Raw genomic sequence first — 27,184 nt, 5'->3', positions numbered from 1 at the left:
AAATGATCTCATAATATATATTGAACATGTCCACATAACTGAGACTACCTTCCACTATGTCTTTTTAATATACCTGGTATTGTTTAGCAGAACTAAACATTTAAAAAATGAAGTCCCAGCCAGTTACTGAAAGGAGTTGGTTTTGAATTATTTCTTTGAAAAATGCTCTTGAATAATTTTATGACAATATAAATGTTTCAATGTGTATTTTATTGCATTTCTAAAAGAGACTATTCTGGAAGGCAAATTTTATAATTACCTTTTTTTTTTTTTTTTTGGTCTGTAACTATTATCTTTCAATGAAAGACAGTATTATATAATGCCCACTAGAGGGCATTCTTGTAATCCATAACTGAATTGGGGGGGTGGTGGCAGGGTATAGATTTTAACTATAATCAAACTTGACATGTTGGAAATTAATATTATTTCAACAGAAAACAACAGAGGAAAAAATAAATTTCTTTAAAATTAAAGATATGTACCCACATTTTTCAAACTGGACTTAAAAGATCAATTTTATAAATTAGTGATATTAGTATCAATTAGACTAAATACATGCTATGTCAAAGAGTGACTTTGGGACAGAGACTACTAGAATGTGTTTTCATTTAGGCAATATTTTTTGTGGGCATACGTTAATAGAAACACGTTTACTTATTTCAAAATATTTTTATCATTTGAAACTTTCTAATAGATTTTATCACTTTAATTCAACAATTTAGCTTGATCATCATAATAGTATTCTCAATATTAAGCCAAATCATAGAAAGTGCTAAAAAAAATAAGGATTTTTTTGCTTATCATGATTTAGCTAAACTTACTGTTACTATTTTGTAAAATTTACATTAAGTATTCTTTCCGGTTATCTGGGCCCTCCTCCCTCATACACCCATTTCTTCCCCGTCTCCCCAGGTCACTATTATCTTTTTTCATTGTGATTTGCGATCATTTTTTTCTTGGTAAGAGGAAGCAAGTGGTGTCTTCCCTCTGCAAACAATGACTATGTCATTTCTTTCTTGACTAATAAAGCCAAGCTACTGAATGAACTGTATTTTTCCAAAGATCCAACAAGTGTGCCATTTGCTGAAATCTATTATGTCACCTGAGTGACAAATGCTATCTTTAATTACATTCATCTGATTCCCAGAGTCCACTGAATTCCAATGAAGAAAAGAGTGTCATAAACACAATACCATAAACCACATCCTACTAGGTATGAATATCCCATCATTTATTAGGCTTAGGAACTAAATAATTAAGATAATCTAAATTTTTATCTTAAAAATTTCACAGTAACTTGACTGTGACATTCTAAAATATGAAATTTGTATCTGTAAAATATAAACCTCCTGATTGCTCATATTTTTTAAAACATGTTTATTTAATGGGATGTCTTTTAAGTCCCCATTCAACCAAAATGTGGCTTTGAAATGCCTTACTTGCAAGTCTCTAGATGCCAGAAATGTATATATAAATACTTAAGTACATTCTTTAAAGATGAAATTATATTACTTGTTAATTATAAAATGAGCTCATGGCTGTTGTGCTATATTTCATAAATCCATTATGACTGATGAGCCATTAAATACATAAGGACTCAAAATGATAGCATAGCTTCTTTTACAGTGTGTATATCATCTATAGTAGGTAAAATGGAAAATCACATAGATTACATTTTATGGTGTAAATATCTTCCTTATTTATGCATTCAAAAGGTAACTCTTCATACCTGAAACTATTAGTCTGTATGTAAATATATTTTAAAAGCAGGATAAACAATCACTAGCTTAATAGTACTTGGTCTTATTAGTAGAAATTGTGACTATTAAACATACTTCTATTTGTAAACACTGTATTTGGGTTAAAGACTTGACTATGTTCCAAGTGTGAGTATTTATCAACAGGCACACTACTTTCTATCATTTTACAAATGAGAAAATAATCTGCCATTCATATTTTCTCATGCTTTTATACAGTTAATTGGACAGGTTAAAAATAAATCTGACCGCACTGCTATTTGTCTCAGACATGAAATAGTTAAGAGTGATATGTGTGCCAGGGTTTTAATAGGGCTTAACAACAAAAAGCTTCAATCCTCCACTTTCACTAGATTTTGTTGCCGTGGTTTTGCTTGCTTAGGGCCATCCATCTGTTAATGTTGACTTGTAATATAGCTAAGCTCCTGCTTGCAGTTCACTAGTCTAGTTGATGTGTGTGTGCATATGTGTGTGTCCTATACAGACATTCAGACACATACACATTACACTGCTAGAATAAGAATGGCTAATATTATTAAAAATGGAGCAGTATCTTAGATTCAACAAATTTTGCACATTTAAAGGAATTTCTTAGAAACCCCCCCAAAATTTTTACAAATAAAATATTCTTAAAACATAATTTTCAGTGACAGCCTTAGTCTAAATGTTGTTCACTAAGACTACACTATTTGTTCTAAAATAAAATTGATGAAAGAAGGTAAGTGTGTAGTCAAGATTAAAACTGTTCTGCACCATGACCGGTGGCAGTATTCTCACTGGACCCAACTGGCCCTGTTTTCAATAAAACCAGAGGAGGATCCTTTCCCTGGAGTCCTGTTAGGCTGGGGCTGCTGCTGGAACTGTCATCTTCACACAAAAGGGAAAAGGGTTGGGCTTTACAAATGTGAAGCCTAATTGGGAGATCTTCATGGCTGTACCCCTGACATTTATTTGAGCCTCATCAACAAAACGGGAAATAACCATACTAATTAGCAGACGAGCACACAAACTACTATTTGTTGGGGTATAGATGTAGATTCACAATCTATTTCAAACATAAGCTAAGTAATGGAATATAGGCTTAAAACAACATACATTTTGGAAAAAAAAACAAACAACAACATACATTTTGATTTTTGTTCTTTTCTACAGTACCCAGATTAGGAAACTTTCTTTTTTCATTTATTAAAATATACTCTTGGAATTTAAATGACCATAATCTCATTTTCATCTTTTGAAAAACAGATGAAAATAAAATGTTTCATTTATCCAAGTTTAGCTGGAAACTGGAAATGTAAAGTTCTTTACATAGCTGAGATCAAATTCTCAAATGGATAAAGAATTGGGATAAGTAAAGCCCATATTCTTTATTTTGATAACTTTATTGACAATAAAATGACATACTTGAGGTCTTACACACTTAGAAATCAAGAGATTTCTCAGTAAAATAAGCTATATATTTCTTCTCAAATCCTAAATCAGGATCTAAAGTTAAAGTTATCCCTACTTAGAATGAAGACAGACAAATTTAGGGTCCCCACTACTTTAGGGGACTAGAGGATTATTAGTGCCTTTGGACAGTTACTACCAAGAGAGAAGAAAGTCAGTGCCATTGTGATAAGAGACCTGAAGTTCAAGATACGGGTATATGTATTAATGGGTAGCTGCCAATTATTAAGTGCCTATTATGTGGCAGGTGTTTTATATACATTATCCGTAATGCCTATAGCATCTCAGCAAAACGACATGTATTGTCATTACCATTTTATAAATGTAGAGAGTAAGGCTTAGGAACACTGTGTTTTGCTCAATGCCAGATGCTAGTACTTTGAAGTTAAGTCTCTCTGGCTCTCAACACCATACCTTTGTCTCCAACTGCCCCTCCTCCACAAACACTCCACCCAACACAAAGGCTCGACAGTATCGGTTAGATACTTAACTTCTAGAATCAGTCTGTCTGCTTTTCAATCCCTATTCTGCTATTTATTACCTGTAAAACTTTGGCCACATTTCTTCATTCCTTTGCTGTTACTAAATCTGAAAAATGGGGATAATCATTCCCACGGTGCTTGGATTGCTGGGAGTTTTAAATTAATCATGTAATATACACAAACATACAGACAGCCTTGTTGTTAATCAAGGATCTGTCTCTTCCTCACGGTTTCCAACATCACTCTAGTGTACGTCAATGTTAGTCAACTCGGCAAAAATTGAAGCTTGGAAAACAGTAGTAAGACCTCAAAATTATCTGGATCACCAAATCCTAGAGGTCCTACGGAATCTCACTTTTAGGTAACTGAATTTACCACATGGCAAGACTTTTAAAGAGAGTGTGGTTATTTGAACATCAATTGTGAGATGGGGCCCAGAGAGAATGGTCCCTCAGTGGGAGGCTGGCTCTAACATGAGACACTGATGTCAGTCTTCTAGCTCAGTGAGCTTGACAGAAAGAAGAAAAGAATGCATTCTAAGTTTATTTCTACTTGTAGCCTTTATTTTTTTTAATAGTTTCTTAGGAAACTAAGCTGTCTTTGAAAGAGGTATTAATAAACCTGAGTATTTCAAATGATAGACACTGCACAGAAGAGACAAAGAAGGAAAACCAGGTTTCTGTCCCTAAAACAGTGATCCTTGCCTCTCCTGGGTACTTCCACTGGATGGGAACTCTTGGGACCCTGACTTCATCTGCGGATTAAGTGTCTAGCCCTATTTCCTGGAATGGCTGCATGCCTCCTGAACAATTTTGAAAAAATCTTTGTACATCATAAATCATGGTAGGTGTGTTTGTCTCTTCATTTTGGCTGCTAAGCAAGGGAATGGGCCTTAGCTTCTTACTGCGCTAACTTTATCTCTGTCTTGATCTTATCTTATCTAAATTAAATACATTTTAATCTTTTGTTCTACGATTATTGGTAAAACGTCCGTTTATTTTTGGAAACAAGTTGAATATAAACAAATAAATAAGCATAATGTCTCTGACATATTTATTGATATCTAGATTATGCCTTTAACCACATCTAACTATTCCTAGAAATGCTTACATATATAATTGAAAATCTTAATGTGCTTGGACCCTAGTATCATTGTGCTTAGAGAGACAGTAAGTACTCACTGACTTGGAAATAATCATAAAACAGTATCTTCATGGTTCTAGCATCGGCTTCTGTCTCTTGTATAATACACTGGATCATATTTCTATCAAATCATTGAGACTGGATTACCTCCAAAAAGTGAACCAAGGAAGATTCTGTGGTATCAGACCACAAAGAAAAGGCAGTAGACTATGCTCGGTCCCTATTGATTTCCTTGCCCAAAACGCAAACAGTGTATTTGAAGCTTATTTTCTATGTAGTCTGTTTGTGTAAGTGGCTCAATTCTCATGTGAGAACTAAGGCAACAATGACCCACTAGGGTAGGCTGACCTTAAACTTGTCAAGCTTCAGGTTTATGGTACAAAGATCCACCCTCTGAGTACTTAAAAATACAGGGTGTTTTTTTTTTCTTTTTTACAAAGATGACTTTTTGGCAAATGGTTATGAGGCAACTGGAGATAGCAAAAATCTTCTGAGATTTTGTCATTGTCCTTAAAACCCTCCTCTGAGAATTGCTTTCCCTGTTCACCCCTACTACTCGCCAGTGTCCTTGATAACATGGTATTCTCCTTGCTTCTCTGGCTAGAGTTGACTGAACCAAGGATTCATGCTTGACCCAAGTGGGCTGATGACATCCTTCCACAAGAAAGTAGATTTGGGAATTGCGGTCCATTTCTGGCAAACGGCTGAACTGAGATCCTGCAAGCACAGTGTCAGGTACATGCAGGAGTTGAGAAAGCCACTCTATGGAATGCACAGTAAACAGGCAGGCAGAGAGAAGAACAAGCCAGGTGAGAGAGACAGAGAGAAGATGGGCTGGGCTACGAGGATGGGGGGTGGGGTGGGGAGGGCTGATGTTCTTCCCTGCCTGCTTTTCCATTTTCTGGTTCCAATCCTACTAGAGAGCTACATACATTCCTATGCCTGACATAAGCAAAGACAAAACATTAGATTGTAATAAATATTGCTGGGTTACAAATGATTGGAAATAAGGACTCTTAACAAATTCAGCTGTTAAAATACATATACACAGGTATATACACCTATTTATACGATGGAACACATATATACAAAGAAACACATACATGGGGAATACACATTGCCTAAAACTCAGATATTTATCACTTGAAAAGACTGCTATTCAGAAATTACCAGCACCTGCATAATAAATCTAAATATGTTGGCTTAACAAATTCCTATGAACCAAGTAGGAAAATCATATTATAATTCTTAAAAGAAAAACCCTACTTCTCTTAATGCTTGTTAGTCATCATTTGTCATGTCCACTTGAAAACCACAAAATGCTAACTGATGAATACAGACAGTCGAATTAATGATATTATAATTAATGATGGCCATGAAAATTCAGGATAAGTATGCAATGAATGTAACCTATTACCCTGTAAGGTTTTCTGTAACTTAATACAATTTTCTCTATCAGAAATTGTCTAACAGAAAACAAAACAGAAATCTGTAATATATTTTATAACTAAATTATCATAGAAATGCACTGCCATGTTAAAGAAAGGAAGATTTAAAAATGTAAATGAGGAGCTGAAAATAGTTTTCCTAACTTAAAACTGACATTTAGGACAGGTGTTTCTCTAATTCAAGTGTTTTCTTTCTATCTTAGGGCATCTGATAAGCAACAAAGATCCCACTCTTTTTCACATAAAAATCTATGCACCATGGTAAATACAACCTAACTGCTCCAATAATAAGGTAATAAACATTTTGCAAAAGTTTTTAAGATGTTGAAGCTTGAGAACCAGTAGGAATTGAACATGCTAGTGATGGAAGAAAAATAGAGAAATTGATTGCAAATCCATCATTAGTTTACAAGATAATACATGTTTTCCAGTTAACAGTAGTAGCCAGAGGTTTCTATACTTGTAGAATTATTCATTGAAGGGCTTATTTTAGGTCATACAATTAGCATTTACTACCAATATGCTATAATTAAGCAATACTAATGCATGGAAAAGATAAACTTCTAAATGGATACACCATAGAGAAGGCCCTTAGTATGGTATAAAAATGGTCCCATGAAGGCAGAGATGTGTTTTGCTTCTCCTGGAACACTTAAGAGTCGTGACTGGTGCACGGTAGGTGCTGAATGATTAAATGAATGGGTTTTCTTTACAAAGGCGAGGGTTTGGGTACAGCTTCACTGGTCTCTCCCCATCCCTAATGACACAGAGGAGCACTTTAAAGCCATCTCTGCTCCTGCAGTGTGTGCAGATCCAGGAAAGCTAAGTGACCCTTAGGGATGGGTTCTCATCCCATTCTCCCACTAACTCCTTATAAGTCTTAGGGTAAGTGAGGTGACCATTCTGGCTATCAGCTCCCTCATCTGTAAACTTCAGTGTCTGCAATAAATGAACTATAATCCAGGTGAGAATTCTTTTTAAAAGCTAATTTTCTAAGGCCACTTAAAATATGATTTGGTGTATACAAATTTGGATCATTTAAACCTTCAGAAACATACTTATGAGGCAAAACCAGAGACATATATAACTATAATTCTGAACACTTTCCCCCTTTAGGACAGTATTTTACATAACATCAGCATATAAGTAGAAGCTCTAATTATTTATAGCAAATAAAATATCTACCTTTAGAATAGATAGGCATATTACTTTATATTCTAATTTCTATAGATGATTTTAACAGCCAAATTCCCGTGTATGAATTTCATTTTATTTTTGTAGTAGAAATCTGTGATTTCCCCCTCATCATCAAGCTATTCACACCCTATGGCAATCACATGCTTACCTGTCTCTCTCCCCTTACTGGACTGTGATCTCTATGAAGACATAATAAAGTATGTAGAGACTGATATCTGGAACGATCGATTCCTAATCCTCTTGCAGCCTGCCCAGACACTACCTACTCAATCTTCTTGACTGGAAATACAAGTTTTCTTACCATATGATGAAAAAAAAAAAAAAAAACAACGAATGGGTCCAAAATTGTTCTTAAAGAATTAACTGAAATTATATAATTTTAGAATTTGGAGACATAAGGGTAAATACACTTACTTGGGCAAGCTTACGCTTTTCTATACTTCCTCCCTTTTCATTGTGTAATGTGTAAACTGGTGTATACTGTACAGAACCAGAACAGGCCCCATAATCTTCATTTTCCTGCACATGAGAAAATATACAAGTAATTATTTAAAAATACTCCTTGTATTACTTTTAGACAAACTATCTGATACAGATGCAAACAGCAAAATAACGCTTCAGATATAAGTTTGAAAAATCTATTTAGGAAAAAAATGCATTTTTCTATATTATAAATTAATAATTTCCAAAATAATCTCTATTTTTAATAATTTGGATAAAATCTATATAAAGATTATTTATTCTCCATCACAAAAATGGAAATTTTAAGTGATATTTTTTCCTCAAAGGTAGAAATTCAACACAACTGACAAAAATCTGCAAAGATATAATACGTAATCAAATCAAAAACACACATACGTACACATAGATATTCATATATATGCAATATTCTAGATTCAAATACACATCTTCAAACAGGATCTTTTATAAATTAAGAACATGCTTCAAATTAAAGTAGCGACTACTGGAAAGATCCTATAAAACCAAATGATGGCATTTCTGGCTTAATTCTGCACTGGAGATCATCTTTTTAAAGAAACTCTCAGCTTGAAGCAAGAATTTCAATTGCGATATCAAGGCAATCAACTTTATGAAAACATACATCCTGTTAAAGCATCTTTGAGGATCTCCATTGTTCTGTGATAAAATATGCAAACAATAAAGAGATTATTCAGTGGATGCATATACGACAGATAGATAGTTGCCAGAGGGCTTGTTATGAAAAATACATTGCTGAACAAAGGGCTAAGCATATTTCAAACGTCATTAAAAACATAAATCTCATGTGATTTGTAAAGTATAAGCTTCAAACTAATGCAAGAATCAAGGAAGAATGAAAAGAAGAATATGACATACCTTGTGTTTTAGCTTACTCTTCACTTCCTTTATTCCCTGCTTTGCATGATTTTTTGCCTAGAAAAAGGTAACGCAAGTGTCTGGCTCAGCATGGTTCTGTTACCATTTGAAGAGTAAGCAGAGGAGACCTCACTCCGTGAAACTTGCTAACTTCATATTATTTAGAAAAAGAACAAATTAGAATCTAAAACTTTATTTTCAGGAAGACCACACCACTTACTATTATATCTAAGTTAGTGGAAACATGATTAGGCTCTATTTGCATACTACTATCGTACAAAAGCTAACATTCAGCTTGTTCTGCGTCCTAATCTATAGAAAACACGGGAGTCAACCAGATGACTACTGCCCAGTCTTAATCTGAAATTGTGATTAACTGGGGGTGAAAAGGAGAATGCACATCATCACAGCAGCAGGCTATCTGGGCAAATGTCTGGACTTTAAGAAACTCAGGCAACTTTACAAAGCTTTATTAAAGTGCTCTTACAGGCAGACACAAGTTTTTACTAGCAGAGATATCTTAATATTATGGCTATTTCATGTCCAGTTTTTCTGGTACAAATTAAGTCACTTAACAAAAGTTGCTATCCTCATGCTCAATAGGGAATCTGACTGCAGCGTTTGAGCTGCTCAGGTCCTGATGTGATTCCTGTGGAATATAACTAAAGACAACTAACTGGGGACCTTCCTTAAGCCTTGGCCTTTATTCCACTGGAAATTCCCACTCAGAGTGGCCAGAGTGGAAAAGAAAGGAAATTCACATTTACGTTGCGTTTCCTCAGTATATGACGATGTGCTGGGTACCTAGCATGTATTAGCTCATTTAATTACAAGTAATTAATCACAAGTCTTTGAGGTTAGTACTATTATCATTACATTTTACAAATAAGGAAAGTGACTCAGAGGGGATCAGTCTATATAGCTAGATGCAAATCTAGGTCTATTTCATTTCTAAGTCCAACTTCTCACCATCACAAAGAAGGAAGAACTAAGGTTTTTAAAATATATCCACGGAATATGGATTGCCTTGCAAGAGAAAAGGCAGTAGGAGTCTCATTCCACAGACATGGAAACTAAAGTCATAGGGACTTAAGACTTTCCAACTCTAGTGTTCTTGCTCCTCCTACCAAACCATCCTGCTTTTAAGTTATTTTTAGGAAGAGTGAACACATGTCTTCCCAAGTTCATTTAGGGGAAGAATCTTATTTCTTTCCTGTTAATATCTGTAGTACCTAATACAGGATTTGGCATACAGTAACTGCTCAAATAATGTCTTGAACTCAAATAAACTATTTCTTTATTGCAAATGAGACAAAACCAAAACATATTACACACAGTAAGAGATAACCTAAAAAGGCAAATAACACTAAATTGTATTTCCATGGTTCTTTAGAATTAAACCATTTTCACATTCATTGTTTTATTGGTAAGACCACTTTATCTATTTAAAGGGTCCTGTATTAATCCCTATATTCCCATTAGGTAAAAATGAATAATTACCAAGAAAATATTCCTGTTTCCATCTCCTGGAATTTGTATCCATCTTTGTTCTTATTTTGTCTATATTCTAATTTATCTAAATATCCTCTGTTCTTTGAAAATACACTTGTTTCACACTAATCTTTTCAGATGTTCCAAAGTGTATAAAGTTGAATCTAGTGTCAGTCATGGTTCTGTGATTTATGTACTGATTCATTTAAATGACTGTTGCCCTACCTCCTCCACTGACCTCTTTCAGACTATCTGGAAGATGGGGTACAGGTTCTCTCTATCCTTTTCAATACCAAGTTGCAACTAAGCAAAAAACAAGTATTCTCTACAGAGAAGCATCCAGTAAATGGCTTTAGTTAATAATTAAAAATAAAAACCTAACAAGAAAGTTGACTCAGAAAATCTTTTAGCCAAATCAATTATGTATTCACTTTAGTATTATTTTTAGATTTGTAAGAAAAGTATACATGTTAATTCTAGTTTTCTTTATGGTCTCTATAAGCATAGAAAAATGTAAGCATAAAAAGCATAGAGAAAATACTCTCAGCATAGAAAAACTGTTCTAAGAATAGGACAAAACCATTATTTCCTTCAACAAATACATATTCGGTTCCTCTGTAGTATGTCCAAAACACAGAGCAAAGGGACCATGATACAAACATCAAACTAGCAGGGACAGTACCTCTGTCACTCACACTATGAGCCGCACTCACCGCTCTAACTCAAATAACCAGTACAACGCCTAATTCATGAGAGGTACTCAAATAACTTAATGAATGAAACAGTTTAAAACATGGCTCCCAGTTTTTAAAAATTTACTATCTATGGAAAATCAAGTAGATAAATTCTGCTAAACCCATACAGGAGAGGATCAGAAGTTTTGCTCATAGTACTTTGTGGTCAAAGGAGGAAGTTCAAGAGTTCATATTTCAGAATATGAGCGGCCTGGAAAGATACGTTTTAGACACAACTATGAAAGTCACAAACTGACTTTACTTGTCCCAAACCTCTTGACTTCTTGAATCATGTACCACATGATCACAATATAAATGATGAAAGTGATTAAGTATATTCTGAAGACCTCAATTTGCCTGACATTAATTTAGGGAATAATCTTCCAGAGAGCAGAATTTTAACTTGGAAACATTTTACTGTTCTGCAGAAAATAAAACACTCTACTAACTAGAAAGATAAAAATATGAATAATGAATTAAGTTTTCAACATGTTTATTACTGGGTTTTTGTGGAAAATACGAGTGAAATTAAGGAGAAAAACATATATTTAGCAAAATAATACAACACAATTTCTCTAAGCTTGAGAAAAAACTTCAAGTGTTTGTTTAAGGAATAAAATAAAGGGCACATGACTGAGAAACCTTTCTTACAATCTTAAACGAATGTGAGAAACAAGGCTAGGTTGATGTTTCGCATGGCAGCCATGTGCTATTTCATTGTAAAAAAAAAAAAAAATCTCTCCAACAACTGTATATAAATCAAACCACCAGTATTATAGTAAGATAGTGATATACTCAGAGAGGTTTTCCAGAAAAACGATGAAACAACCAAACAAAATGCAGAGGCTGATATTTTCCAGGCAAAATGATGACGTCTTCCTACTTCTACTTTATGATAATGCTTCAAACAGTTCAGAATTTTGGCACCATATTTTTGGATACACTCTGTAGATTAGCTTCCCTACTATAAAATGTAATCTTTGAAATGGATTTTTTTTAACAGTAATGGTGGCTACATATATGTCATAATTGTAAGTCAAAACAAGAATTTAGGGGCGCCTGGGTGGCACAGCGGTTAAGCGTCTGCCTTCGGCTCAGGGCGTGATCCCGGCGTTATGGGATCGAGCCCCATATCAGGCTCCTCCGCTATGAGCCTGCTTCTTCCTCTCCCACTCCCCCTGCTTGTGTTCCCTCTCTCGCTGGCTGTCTCTATCTCTGTCGAATAAATAAATAAATAAATCTTTAAAACAAAACAAAACAAGAATTTAAGTTCTAAGCTTATTAAAATATATTATTCCATTATTAATTCAATCATATCAGTTCCTCTACTGAGAAAGCATTCGAAGAGATAAGCTCTTATAAAATCAAAACTATTGCTCTCGGGAGCCTGGATGGCTCAGTTGGTTGAGCCTTGGACTCCTGGATTCCTGATTTCTGCTCAGGTCGTGAACTCAGAGTCATGAGATTGAGTGCTGCACTGGGCTCGTGTTCAGTGCGGAGTCTGCTTGAGATTCTCCCTCTTCCTCCTACCCTCCCTGCCTGCACATGCGCGCGCTCTCTCTCTCTCAAATAAATAAAATCTTTAAAAAAAAAGGTACTGCCCTGAATATTTTTAGAAATAAAAAATACATATGACCTACCACATTTAAAAAATTACTTACCGAATACCAACCCACTAGCTCTGACTAGTTTAATATTAGAGATAAAGCTGCACGCAGGCAAAACAAGTGCTGAAACAGAAGTAACGCCCACAGGTCCTATGAGGACCCAGAAGGTATATGAACCCTTATAGTGCTGGACATTTTTCTTCAGGGAAACAGCTAATGCCCAAACTAAGTCTTATAGGATTGAATTAGTGTTTATTGGGTGGATAAAATCCAAGAAATAAACGTTCCAGTTAGTAGAAATGGATTATGTAAGACTAGAGGCAGACAAGAACATCCTGCATTCATGAAATGAGGAGCAGCTCAGTATCTTTACAGATATGGCAGGCGCTCGGGGTTGGGGTGAATTGAAAAGACACAAGAGGGATCAGGTCTTGAAGGGTCTTTGTTATTATATTAAAGAGATTTTTATTTTATTAATTATTTTTTGTTAGTGCTATTGATATAGCTATTTTTATTTTACTATCAGCCATGGAGAATCACTGAAGAATTTGAATGATGGTGAGTCAAGCATCTTTGAGGGAAGAAAACTTGCACTATTTTTCTATTTTTTTCTACGTAAGCCTCAAGTATACAATGAGAATTTAAAATATGTTGTTAAATGAAAGAATCAAATCTTCAAAAATGGCACTTCATTATGGACTGTTTAATCTGAGTGCACAATTTAACTGATAGTTTTGAAATAAACTGATGAATCGTTTTTAGATTATATAAAGGGAATATCCTTTCTATAAAATATTTAAATAACTGAATTCACTTTGGTCAATATTAACTCTAAATTTTTTTAAAGGTTTTTTAAAAGGAAAAATAGGAAGTATTCTAGATTTACATGTCTGTAGCTAGGAAAATGTATAACTTTGTCAAGAGAATTTTTAAATATCAAAAGAAAACTTACAAATTTATATGCTGTTCGTACAGCTGGAGTTGCTTTGGTCATTGCTGTGTTAAATAGTGCACCTCCTTTCTGCAAAGAAAAACATGAACATTTCCAAAAATTTTAAACCAGACTGTCCTGAAAACAAAGCATTATTAATAGTATGGAAAAAGAGCTTTTCTCACAAATTAAAGACCCACAGAAATTATGTCACATTAAGTGTTTTCAAGCTTTCATATACTATAGTAATTTCAGACAAAATGTAAACATTCTACTCTGTTCTTTTAGTTGGTGTAATACATGATTTAAAAATCATTTCATCTTTGCAGTTTAGGCAGACTTGAGCAATATGACCAGTAATAGGTATATATTTAAAACTTAATAAAAAAGAACTACAATCAACTATTTATCGATTGTTTTAAGGTTGGGCAATGAAGCCTAAATCTGTGGAGGCAAGTTTTACATTCAAAAGAATCATATTAACAATAAGCACATTATCAGAAATGATAAAACTCCCCTCAAATCAAACTTCTCCTCCTAATTCCTTTGTTCCAGGATATAAGTTGACAACAACATCTTGTTTTTCCAAATGAGCCATTTATCTCTGGACAGAAGCTTTCCATTTTGAAAATTATATTTATGAATATCAATAAATTATAACAAAATAAAAACATTTAAAATGTGAGAAAATATACAAACATTTCAAATATTGCCAATAAACAGCAAAGTATAAGCAGCATCATTTTACTGAACATTTCTCCATATATATTTGACTGAAGAAAGAAGAAACAGTGAAGGGTTATCATTACCTTGACTGTATGCACCCATTGTTGATATGACCTTGGGTTCCCTGGAAAATATAATAATAAGATGTCAGGAATATTTGATCTAAAATAAATCCATAAACTAAAATTCATCAAGAACTAATATTTCCAGGATTTTAGCAGGCAAATTTTACTTATCTGCAATGTTGTGAAAAAAGCAATGGTATTGTAAGAACCATTAAATTGCTCTCTTAGGAACACAATGATTGTAATGTTTAAGAATAGACATCTTTTCTTTACTCACATATGAAGGTAATATGTTATTCTATTTCCCTTCATTTTAATATTATGTTCAAAGGGGGAAAATATACCCTCTTTTTTGAAATCCGAGATTCCTATGCCTTTTATACTAATTTTTCAATGTTTTATGTCTATATTGTCTTGCAAAAGTTTGCCTCTTTAACGCAATTGCGTTCATTTAAAAATAAAATTGCAAGTGCACAGGAAAAGAAAAAACGAGATGGTAATTTAAAAATGCAAAGAAACTTGAAGACAAAAAAAGATTATTCTATTGTTTTTAACTATTAATGGATTACAAATTTTACTGTAATGCAATACAGTCATAGTTCTGAAGATATTCTCTAGTTGTAAATCCAAGTTTGAAAGATACTACCCAAGGAAATATGAAGACAGTGAAGGTTTTAGTCTACGGAGCATCATGGTTATCAGAAAGTTCAAATGCTGACAAAGTTATTTTTTTTAAAATTTTTTATTCAAGTTCCAGTTAGTTAACATACAGTGTAATATTAGTTTCAGGTGTACAATACATTGACTCAACACTTCCATACATCACCCGGTGCTCATCACAAGTGCACTCCTTAAAACCCGCTCTAATAAAACTAGTAATCACATATTTGGTTCCAAATATGGTAATTTAATCAATAAAATGATATAAGGTAAAAAAAGAGAACACAATCTCAAGTAACGTTTTATATCAACTGACTTAGATTTTACATCTACCTTCTTGGTTTAAACTTAGCTTAACAAACGAAGTCCTGATGGCTACTCCAAGTACAAGTAATCCCTAAAACAGATTATGGTCTCTTCCTTTTTTTTAAATTGCAATTTAGTTGACATATAACATTATATTAGTTTCACATATAGAGCATAATGATTCAATATTTGTATATATTGCAAAATGATCACCACATAAGTCTAGTTAACATCTGTCACCATATATGTTCTCTACTTGCATGTAGCTGTGTTCTTTTTAAAAATTCATTACCTTGCTGTTATAAAATAGAAGCAGAATGATCCCGGCCCAAGAACTGATTCCCAACTATTCTCTTTGCATTCCTAACCAACATCAGGCAAAATGTGTCCAGCTGATAATACTTCTGTAATTAAAATTTTTCTCCAATTCAAAGAAAAAAAATCAAGAAATAACCCCCATTGTGAAAAACATCTCTTACTACTCAGAACTGTACTTCACTTTTCTGGAAGAAAATACATGGGCAAAAATAAGATTTTTCTAATCTTATGAAATGATTACAGCAAAATGTGTCTACTTAACCTATGTAAATAAAATTTGCACTCTTAAAAAGCCATGAGTTTCAGGTGGTATTTGTCCTAAACAATTTTTAAATTTTATTTCCTTTGTAAAATGACAAAAAATTCAAGCTATTCTATCAATTTATTTCCAAGGAGAGTTTATTAACAAAAAAATACACAGTATATCTTTATCCAGATTGTTCATATACTTTTACTTCTCTACTAAAGGTTCTCATCAGTTTATATACTTATTAATTTCTCTTTTAAAAATGGTTGGGCAGAAATCACATATTTGAGACTTGGTTGTTATTTATAGTATTCTGGAAAGTGCTTTATTTTCATTCTTTTCCCAAAATAAATGGAAGAAAGTAGAAAGAGAAACACTGAATTCTACATAATAACTTTTTAGCATTCTAGAACACTTATCAATCCAGAAAATAATTTTTAAGCCTCTAAACTACAAAGAAAATTAGTGTCATAAAACTTCAGAGCAGTTGCAGAAAGGTCAGTGTCTTAAGAGTTGTGAGGACTAAAAATAGCTCATATTCAGCTCTTCACAGGTCACAAAATGCTTTTACCTACATTCCCTTATTTGGGTCGTATTTTTGTACTCTAAAATAGGCAAAGCAGGTAGTGTCTTAGGCAGTACAGTTCCATGAGAGGACATGGGCTTTGGAGTCCATGATCTGAGAGTTCAAGTCCACTGTATCCTTGTAAACTATGGGATTTGGGACTAGGTCTTTAACCTGGCTGCTACAATGTTACTTAGTACAGTACCTAGCACATCACAGACACACCAAAAATATAAGTTATTATTGTCAGTAACTTGCCAAATGGGGAAAGTGAAGGTTCTGAGGTGGCACGCCAATTACCCAAGGTCACAAAGATAGCAAGTAAGAAAGAATAAGAATCTAGGTATTTGAATCCTTGGTTCAGTAGTCCTTCAACTTTGAAAATTCTACCTCTTAAGACTGCTAACTAAAATACGATAAAAGAGATTTCCCCTGTATCACTTCACACTAATTACATTAGAAATGAAAAGGGGCTGCTCAAAGTACATGCCTTGAGAAGAAACAGTTGACAAAATCACCCAATCATAATCCAGAATCATATGCACAGGGGAAAACAGGAGGTCCCTACATAAACTGCTTGAGATGACAGAGAAACATGTGGTACAATGTAGGTAGATTACTGTTAAAAAATTTTTTAAAAGATATTTGTTTCTCTAAATGTAGTGCTTTTCAGATTGAAAGCTTCTATTTCCACAAAATGTATGAGGCAAGCACATTGTTTTTAAAAATATTTTTTAAAGCCTGTTTTTCTTCTTAAAAATGAATCTGAATGCCAAAAAAATCTCTGAGTCCTTCCACTAAAGTCACCGGATTATGGAAATAAGCATTATTGAGAAAATTCCTAACATTGTTCTCATTAAATATATGAGTGATTTTCTCACACTCAAGGACAAAGTATCTTGGTTTCCCACTTGTGCAAAGACTTCTTCCTCAAATATATTTGTTTAAATTCCAGTAATTTGTAGTTACTTCTCAAAAAACATATAAATTTACCTAGATTGGTCAGTGAAGCCAGAAAAATGCCACTAAAACGGATGACTACCTACCACAACTCTTCCAATTCCCTTGGTGACTCAGTCAGTACAAAAAAGAAAGAATTAAATAAATAAAAGACTGATCGGATTATATCCAGAAACTAATGAAGAAACAAATGCTAATGAAGAATAACTATATGCTTCTATATAAAATCGAGCTGAAAATGTTTCTCCTTTTTAAAGTTTAGATAACTGGAAGTGGATTTAAAAAACTAGTCTTATTTTACATGAAAAAAAATATGCAGAAAAAAAAACCAAACCCCACTCCATGTTCTTAAGTACTCAATATTCCTTAGCTGTTTTTTCATAGACCAATATTTGTGGTTTATCTAACTGCATCCTTTGTTCTACTTGTGTCCACTTTTAAATTACCTTTTAGCCTCTATGGATATTCTTCCCCTTACATACTTCCTGATATTACTTTCCTCTTAGGGTTGAATATTCTACAAAGATCTCATGAAAAAAATCAGGCTTAACAGGGATTTCTTTAACAGTCCTGACCACAGGGATTCACAGGATAGGAAATAGTTTCTGGAAATCTGCATGGATTCTAGATTCAATGTGAATCTAGATTTTCTATGTATGACTGTCCTGCACTGTATATTCTTATCAGAGCCACAATAATTACAAAGTTCATGCTCATATTCATTTTATCATCACCATGCATACTGGCAACAAATAGAGTATATAAACTGCCACTGCAATGACACAGAAAAGGGAGAAATTAGATACTTCTCTAAAATTTCCTAATTATATTTGCTTAAAGGAATATAATTTTTTCCTCAGCTTTAGTGAATGTTGATTTTTTTCTTATAGTGATCTTTCTTAGGGTTTTATGTGTAAAAAATCTTCAAGATTTAATCACAAGACAGGAATTTTACTTTTATCCACTCGGAGTAGAGAAGGCTTGGGTGGTGTTCTTGTTTACTGAATGTCTTCTAATTAAGAAGATTTCTTATCATAAGAAAGCAATATATTACAGTTATTAAAGCAAGAGCTTTGAAGCCAGGCAGATACATGTTGAATTCAGACTCCAGCACTACTAGCTGTGTGACCTTGAGCAAATTGTTGAGATAAGTGCCCTCATAAAAATGGGGATGGGTAATCAAAATACCTCATAGGTGCTGTGAGGATTAAATGAGATAAAATTTGCAGAGCTCTTAAAAGAGATTCTGCCACATATTAATATTCAGTAAGAAGGAACAATTATAATTATTCTTTTTATAACTATGAGAGAAATGAGTTACAATAACTTAATTCTTTGAAAAATAGTTTCATATCATGATATAGACATCTTCTTTCTTACAAATGTAGTCTAAATGACAAATGTATAATGTTCTTTTATATATATATCCCCATTTATAAGAACATTACTAGTTTTTATTATTCATATTTTTATTTCAAATCTGAATAAATTGTGCTTTATTTTCTTCTAAGAATGATTTCTATGTATCTCTAAAATAATAACCTAAAATACAATGATTAAAAAATAACACCTGATAGCCAGGCATAATTTTTAATATATTTTCTTGCTGTACATACTGAAATTAATACTTGTTGAACTATACTTCCCTTTTGAATCAGTATTGCCCCCACCACCACCAAATTAAGATAAGCGTTCAAAATTTTTTTCATTTTAAGAAAGAACAACAAAGTGGTTGGCCTGAAGTTGTACTGCAAATGCAGCAGTCTCTAAGTTAGATGCCAACTCGTGATCAATATTCCATTCTTTTTAAACTGTAAGACCTTTAATGAAAAATTTTAGCAACCCCTCTCCCATCAGAAAAGCCACCCACCTATCCTCTATTCTAGAACAGAGGTATCTGGACCAATGGTTAAGATTACAGAATTTAACTCTACAAGACAATCATAGTTCTACCCCATTACTGTCACAAGATGTCATCTTCAATTCTATATAAGATTCTAGCCCCACGGGTCATAAAAATAATGAGACAGCAGTTATATAAATACTGAATAGATGCCTCAAGCAATTTGTCCATGAGCTGACAATATTTTGCTTGTCTGAGTTGAAAAGTAAAAAAGCCTTATTTTAACACAAAAGTTCCATTGAAGCTAAATTTTTACCCACGAGCTGAGGAAAGCAAGGAGCTGAATGATTGCACACTTGGCTTACTTGCTGAGTCAAGTAAACTAAGTTTTTCCCAAAGCTAAATGCTTTTAATGAAATGCTACACTTATGCCAGATGAAGACCCATAAATGCTCAGTTCATTTGTACCTATTTTAATGAACAAATCATCTCAATGGTTTTTTTTTTATTTCTGTGGTGCAAAAATACATCTTATTTAAAAATTAAATTAAGTTTGGGGAAATTTGTAGATATGTACTTATTACTATTTGTCTTTTTATGTTTTAATTCTCAATTGTAGCAACTATTTATTCACACACACACTAAAGACATCTTTTCCCCAAATTAAACCTACAGATAAAGAGAAAAAATTACCATTATACATGGTGAAAATGAACACAACAGAAATTTTTGTGTGTTGAGTTCACCCTGTATCTGGGACAGTGCCTAGTAGGTAAACACTTAGCACAATACCAGATGAATAAATGAATGTGACATTTCAAGGACTGAAGCAAAATTCTCTGCCAGAGTCAGGACCATATACCGGAGTAATCATGTACAAAGTACCAGTTCATAAGTCATTAACTGCCTAGATAATTGTAACGTTGTTTGAATACTTACATATCAAACACTGCAATTGTTTAATTATATTAAAGTGCATTATATTAAATAAAAATGAGATATCACCTAGCTTATGTTTCACACATACAAAATAATACGACGCCTTCCATTTTTTTAGTGAGCACTTTTTACAGTGACAAGTGTAAGCACATGGGATGGTAAACTGAAAAGTCTTTTCCTCATGCTGCAGTGTTCTGCAAAGCAAAAAAAAGGTAAAGACTTGTATAGCAATACACTTACTTAAAATGTAAAAGTACTTGTGGTATTCAAATCTTTTTTTAGAATATATTATAATCTAATATTTCAACTATAATCCTAGTTCTTTAATTCTTACTTAGCAGTAGCCATCATGGTGGGTTTTTTTTTTCCCCCGGAGAATACTAGTCAGGATGAAAGACAGGAAGATACAAGCTAACTGCATTTCTGTGACATTTATTTCTACTAATATTAAGAGATTACCTACGCAAACAACTACCAACTCATCAGTCCATCTTAAAACCTTGAATAATAAAATAAGTTAATACCATAGCTCTTATAAGATGAAAAACATACCTAAAACATTATATGTTTAAGAGAAAATAGTTGTTTATGAAGTAGATTATATCAGATACAAGTATAAAAATTAAGACAATTGTTACTCACAAAATGGGTAATCATATTGGAACTAGTCTTTACCTCCACAAAAGCCACCCGAAGTGATTTCCTCTTCAAATACATCAGAGAAACCCCTTCCTGCATTTAGCTTTGCCAGGCGACCATCAATAAACTGAAATTAAAAAGTTAATCCAAAAGTTAATTTTCATTTTCTTCATAAAATTGATTTTACTTGTAGCAAAATATTAATAGCTGATACTCATATAAATATAAATTACACATATATGTATATACAGACATATACAGATACATAACAAGAAAACTCAATTAAAATAGCAGGTGTTCAGTAAAATAACAGCTCTTTAGTTAAAGCAGAAATGTATGGCACAGACTCTAACTTCATTAACAAGAAAAAGAATGTATGATTTACTGGCAACTTGGTTACTTTCTATTTTGTCTATCTGTGGCATCTGAAATTTGTATCTTTTGGATTATAAAAAAATATTATAAATGTTTTGAGATTTCTCCACTCATAATGAAGGTGAAGTCTCTTTAAGCTCCCTTGCTGAAGAGACAAAGGGTAACATAAGAAAGACTTAAATGATGTTTGAGAGGTAGACTTGAAGATCTGGAGATTAATACGAAATGTTCATTCTCATGATGGAATTACTCCTGGCCATAATTTTTTTACCCTGGAATATTTAAATTTAGCCAAATTAAAATAAAGTAGCTTGACTTTTAAACAATTCTCACTCTGTCCTAGTTTTAAAAAAAAGTTTTCTATTTAAGTGAACAAAACTAATTGAGAGAAGTTCTATAGGGTAATACAGTATTCCTCAGGCAGCAATTTAACAATTATTTAATGGCAGTAAGTTACATCAGTTATAAGACTTTGAGACAGAAATCTCTTACAGACCAAAAGTAAAAAAGAGACAGATGAAACCAACAGAGCCCTGTTCAAAACGTGGTTTAACTACCTTTATATTATCACAGAATAATTTTGACCCAAAATGTGGCTAGACGAATTAAACAGACATAGCTTAAAAGGATGTATAGTCATGACTTTTTTAAGAGTGTGAGTTGCTTTCATTAAAATTAAAACTTTTTGAGGGTACGGACCATAGTTTACCCATTTTTATATCCCCATTATGCCTGGAATAAACAAGTTTCCAATAATATAAGCAAATATGAACAGGAGTTTGGAGAAAAAAAAGGCTCGTATCACATCTCTGCTACTTATTAGCTTTATGATCTTGGGCAACTTGCTGAGTCTGTTTCCCTTTCTATAAAATGGGAAAAATAATAAGCACCTTACAGTGTTTTGTGAGGGTTAACTGAAACAATAAGAAGTACTAGATTGCTGGCAGAGAATAAATGTTAAATACTAAAGTCCACCTTTTCCCCCCACCACCACCTTTTCGATCTCTTGTCAATTTATGAATTTCCTGAGTGTAGGATCACTGTCTTTCTCATGTATGTATCTTTAATACCTGGCAAATGCCTAACATATAGTTTGAAATGAATGTTTGCTGAAAGACTGAAGTATACTGAAACAATGTGAAAGATGTGTACGTGGAATTATTCATGTCATTGTATCTTGAGATAAAAGGTAATAACATAATGTTGGCATCTTTACTACATATGATAAATGGTTAATTTGGAAATAAAGTGGTTTAAAATACTTGCAAAATTTAACTTTCATATATTTTCAACATAACATTATAAATCAAACTAAAGTGATCTAATTTGATGGACTAAGTATTTTGAAAAAATAAGGTGAAGTAAAATGATAAATTTAAAGTAATACATTACTGACAAACGAAGCAAACTAAGACATCCTTTTAAAGGACTTAATTTGTTTTAAAAGATTAAGACTACAAGACTTTTTAAAAGGTTTTCATTTTTATGTTTACTAGAAATAATCCATCCATTTTAGTTTGAGTGGAATAGTTCAACGTCTAAAAAGAGATAAATCCCAAAACTATTTACTGATTATGCACTTTTGAGCATGAATAACTACTTTGTGTTACTGAACTAGTGAATCGAGCCAATAAAAATTAATCACTTGGTAAAATGCCACGTGTTATCAACTGACTTTGCAAACAATCCTGTCAGTGACAATCAGACATTTATCTACATGCATACTTAATGAAAATGTTTGTTCTTAAAATAAAAGATGGATTTTGTGCACATACACACACATATTATATATACATACACACAAATACAGATACCCAGGGATAAGCTGAGAAGTGGCATTAAGGGAGAAAAATATGCTTAAGGTAACAGTTCTTTAAATTCCTTTTTCTACTTTTGATTCAGTAACCAGTAACCCCTCTTCTTTTTTCCCAAGTGGAGCTGGGTCATGGTCACTCCATTCTAGTAACTCTGGAGGATTTCACAGTAAGTAAAAAAGTAAAAAAGATAAGAGCATCTTAGCTATTTTGCATAGAAATAATTTTGAACTAAAAAAATATTATCTGTTGGAAAAGCTACGACTTTATAATGGGCTGAAACCTGTCACTTGATTAAGAGTCACCCACATAATTTAGTAAACACGCATCTTTAAGTAATTGAAAGACATAAGTTTTGGAAGACTTAATTTGGAATTGCAAGTAATGACAAGTAACACTGTTAATAACAATGAAAGTGCTACAGATATAACATTAGGTTGCAAGTAGATTTTTAAAGGAATTTAAGAGTTTGTATTAAGATGATACTTTTTACATAAATCTTAATATTTTGCTTTTCATCCCAAAAGTGAAAATTAAAACCTAGAACTAAACATATTAAATAATCACACCAAAACATAAGTAACATAATTGGAAATTTCAAAAAAATTCAGACATAATTTCATAGCATGAATTTCATAATTTTATTGTAAATTATAAATAAAATTCATTCAAATAAGGATATATGTAATTATCAAGATCATTAATATTATTCTCTCCAAATCATCAATAATTGCAAGAATTGAATTTTGTTAAACCTTATGACACAATCTTAAAGTAGTGTTAACAGGTTACAAGAGAAATGCTTTTAAGCAGTAAAGCTACTTCCTGCTACTCTTTTTTATTGTTATTGCTAAGGTTTTTTCAAAGCATTTTATCTTCAAATAACCATCTTAATAGGAAATTGAGTCCATTTAAAGAATAAAAATAAACATTCACCACATCAATTTTCAAATACAATATAAATGTTTTAAAAATACAATAAAATATAAAGAATAGACATAGTGATAAGCTTCTTTACAAATAAATATAAAGAATATGTTCTGATCAGATTTCACAGAGTAAACTTAAATGCATGGCCCAGTAGACTATGTATCTTTCCTCTAAGAGATAAGTTGTATGTTTCTCACAGTTCTTTAATTCCTCACTAGTCAGTGTACTTCCGGCATTTAATCTAAAAATCCAAAACAAGTTTTGCTATTAATCAGTCTTCTAAATGTCTTTAGTGGTGTAGACATATGTTATATAAATATTTAATTGCAATCAATCCCTCAAAACTCTGAGGATGACAATAATTAAATTATAAGAGTCATGTGATTTTTAAAGATTTTGACTTTTTAAAAGACTTCATGAAAAACACTATTCTTGGGGAGATAGGGTCAGTGGTGCAATTCTTTATCAAGCTGGGGAAGTGCGAAGATGGAGTGCTGTTTTTTTGTGCTAACATGACAGTCTTGTTATTGAAGGAAAGCAGCAGAGGCACTGAAGCAACACAGTAAACAAATCGAGACTCCCCTATTCCTTTTTCAGCCTGGAGGAAAAATTAACATATCTCAAAATTTATCTCTGATTAGAAATTCTTCTTGGCACAAATATAATCTAATAAAGGCTTGAGAGCTAGAGAAAAAACACATTTTTAATGAGTCAGAAATCTTTAGCAATTTAAAGAAAAACTGTAAATACAGTAAAAAATTACCTTTAAAATATATTAATTTATAACAGATCCTTAAAATTTCCTTTCTATATAATGCTTTGGGCTAAAAAAAAAAAAAGTAGTCTAATTTAAATATTCCTTCTTATAAATGTTCAGTAAACCTTGACAGGTTAGTGAAAACTACACTAAAGTGTTACAATAAATTAAGTCAACAGATACTTATAGACACCTGCTAAATGCAAGGCATTCAGTTAGTTGCTATATATAAACACAGATTGCTATAACAAATGGGAATGAGGTAGGTCAGTTTAGAGCTAAATCAATAGAATTAAGTACATGAAGGAATAGAAATAAACTGTTATTGTTATTCCATTTCAAATATTAGGTAAATAAAACTGTAAGGATTCTAAATTACACTACCACAGTATAATGACCAGGAAAACACTTTGAAGAGTATAAAAAGCCCATTCAGTGTGATTTATTATTAGAACTAATAACTTAAAACAACATTAATGGAACAAGAGTATCCTCCAGGATATATCAACAGAAGATAGTATTTAAATAATTTGCAACAAAATCAAGTCTGTTAAACTTTATGACCATCAGACCAAAGAATTAATTCATTCAATCATTTGGTAAATATCTAATTGAATGTTTACCATATGCCAGGTAGTTTTCTAGATGCCTGAAATACGGAAATGAATAGAACAAAAATTCAAGCCTTTGTGGGCTCTTTCTCTTTTTTCTTGATGAGTCTAACTAAAGGTTTATTGATTTATGTTTTCAGAGAACTACGTCTTAATTTCATTGATCTTTCCTATTGTTTTTCAAGTCTCTATTTTCATTTATTTCCTCTCTGATCTTTATTATTTCCTTCCTTCTACTAACTTTGTTCTTTTTCTAGTTCCTTTAAATTTAGACTGTTTATTTGAGACTTTTACTGTTTCTTGAGATAGACCTGTATGTCTCCTCAGACAAGGGCAATAACAGCAAAAATAAACAAATGAGACTCTATCAAACTACGAAGCTTTGGCACAGTGAAGTAAACTATCAGCAAAATGAAAAGGCAACCTACTGAATGGGAGAAGATAACTTGCAAATGGTGTAAGAGATGAACGGTTGATATCCAAATTACATAAAGTCCTCATATAACTCAATAACAAAGAAGCAAATAACCCAATTTAAAAACAGGCAGAGGACCTGAATAGACATTTTTCCAAAGAAGACATACAGATGGACAACAGACATATGAAAAGATGTTCAACATTACAAATCATCAGGGAAATGCAAATCAAAACAACGAGATAACACCTCAAAACTGTCAAAACAGTTATTATCAAAAAAAAAAAAAAGAAATAACAAGTATTGGTGAAGATGTGGATAAAAGGAAATCCTCATGTACTGTTGGTGGGAATGTAATTTGGTGCAGCCACTAACAGTATGGAGGTTGCTCCAAAAAATTAACAATAAAACTACCATACTACCCAGCAATTTTACTTTTGGGTTTTTATCCAAAGAAAATGAAAACACTAATTCAGAAAGATATATGTATCCCTACATTCACTGCGGCATTACTTAAAATAGCCAAGATAGGAGAGCAACCTAAGTGTCCACTGATAGATGAATGGATAAAGAGGATGTGGTGTGTGTGTGTGTGTGCGTGTGTGTGTGTGTGTGTATATATATATATATATATATATATTGTGTTTATGACTCAGTCATAAAAAATATATGAAATCTGGCCATTTGCCACAATATAAATAGTCATAGAGGGTATAATGCTAAGTGAAATAAGTCAGAGAAAAACAAGTGTGGTAGAATTTCACTTATACGTAGAATCTAAAAAAACAAAACAAATGAACAAACAAAACAAAACAGAAATAGACTCATAGACACAGAGAACAAACTGGTGGTTGCCAAAGGGAAAGGAGCATGGGTGAAATAGAGAGAAGGGGATTAAGTACAAACTTCTAGTTATCAAATAAATAAGTCACAAGGATGTAAAGTACAGCACAGGGAACATCGTCAATAATATTGTAACAACTTTGTATGGTGACAGATGGTGACTAGACCTATGGTGATAATCATTCATAATGTATAAAATATCAAATCTCTATCTTGTATACCTGAAACTAATAACAATACTGCATGTCAATTATAATTCAATAACAACGATGAAACAAAAACCCTTCATGATGCTTAAACATTTGGGGGAGAAGGGAAGTGAAAGCATGAAAAAAATATGTAATAAATTATGTAGTGTGTTAGAAGGTGATGAGTGTTGGAAAATAAAAGAGAATTGCATAAGGAAGACTGAGGAATTTGGGCAAGGAACTTCCAATTTTAAATAGTGTGGTCAGGGCAGATATCATGAAGAAGATGACATTTGAGTCTCAAGCCTTGAAAGCAGTGAGGAAGTAGGCCACACAGTTTATGGGAGAAAGAATTCCAGGAAAAGGGAGCCATCATCATAAATAATAC

At 32.8% G+C, this 27,184-nt stretch overlaps 1 protein-coding gene across 2 annotated transcripts in view; it reads right to left on the bottom strand.

The window, feature by feature from the left end:
- Nucleotides 1-27,184, bottom strand: part of DENND1B (DENN domain containing 1B) — a 243,538-nt gene that overhangs the window by 24,156 nt on the left and 192,198 nt on the right. For both annotated transcript variants that reach the window (XM_045787733.2, XM_045787734.2), the window contains 5 exons: nt 20,900-20,990; nt 14,405-14,445; nt 13,617-13,685; nt 8,833-8,889; nt 7,891-7,995 (listed from right to left, as the gene is read on the bottom strand). In XM_045787733.2, coding sequence (XP_045643689.1) covers nt 7,891-7,995; nt 8,833-8,889; nt 13,617-13,685; nt 14,405-14,445; nt 20,900-20,990 — 363 coding nt within the window. The remainder of the gene's footprint in view (nt 1-7,890; nt 7,996-8,832; nt 8,890-13,616; nt 13,686-14,404; nt 14,446-20,899; nt 20,991-27,184) is intronic.

Source organism: Ursus americanus, chromosome 2 (assembly GCF_024610735.1).
Source record: "Ursus americanus isolate L20-20 chromosome 2, mUrsAme1.1.p, whole genome shotgun sequence".
NCBI lineage: Eukaryota > Metazoa > Chordata > Mammalia > Carnivora > Ursidae > Ursus > Ursus americanus.
This window is presented reverse-complemented; position numbering and strand designations above follow the sequence as displayed.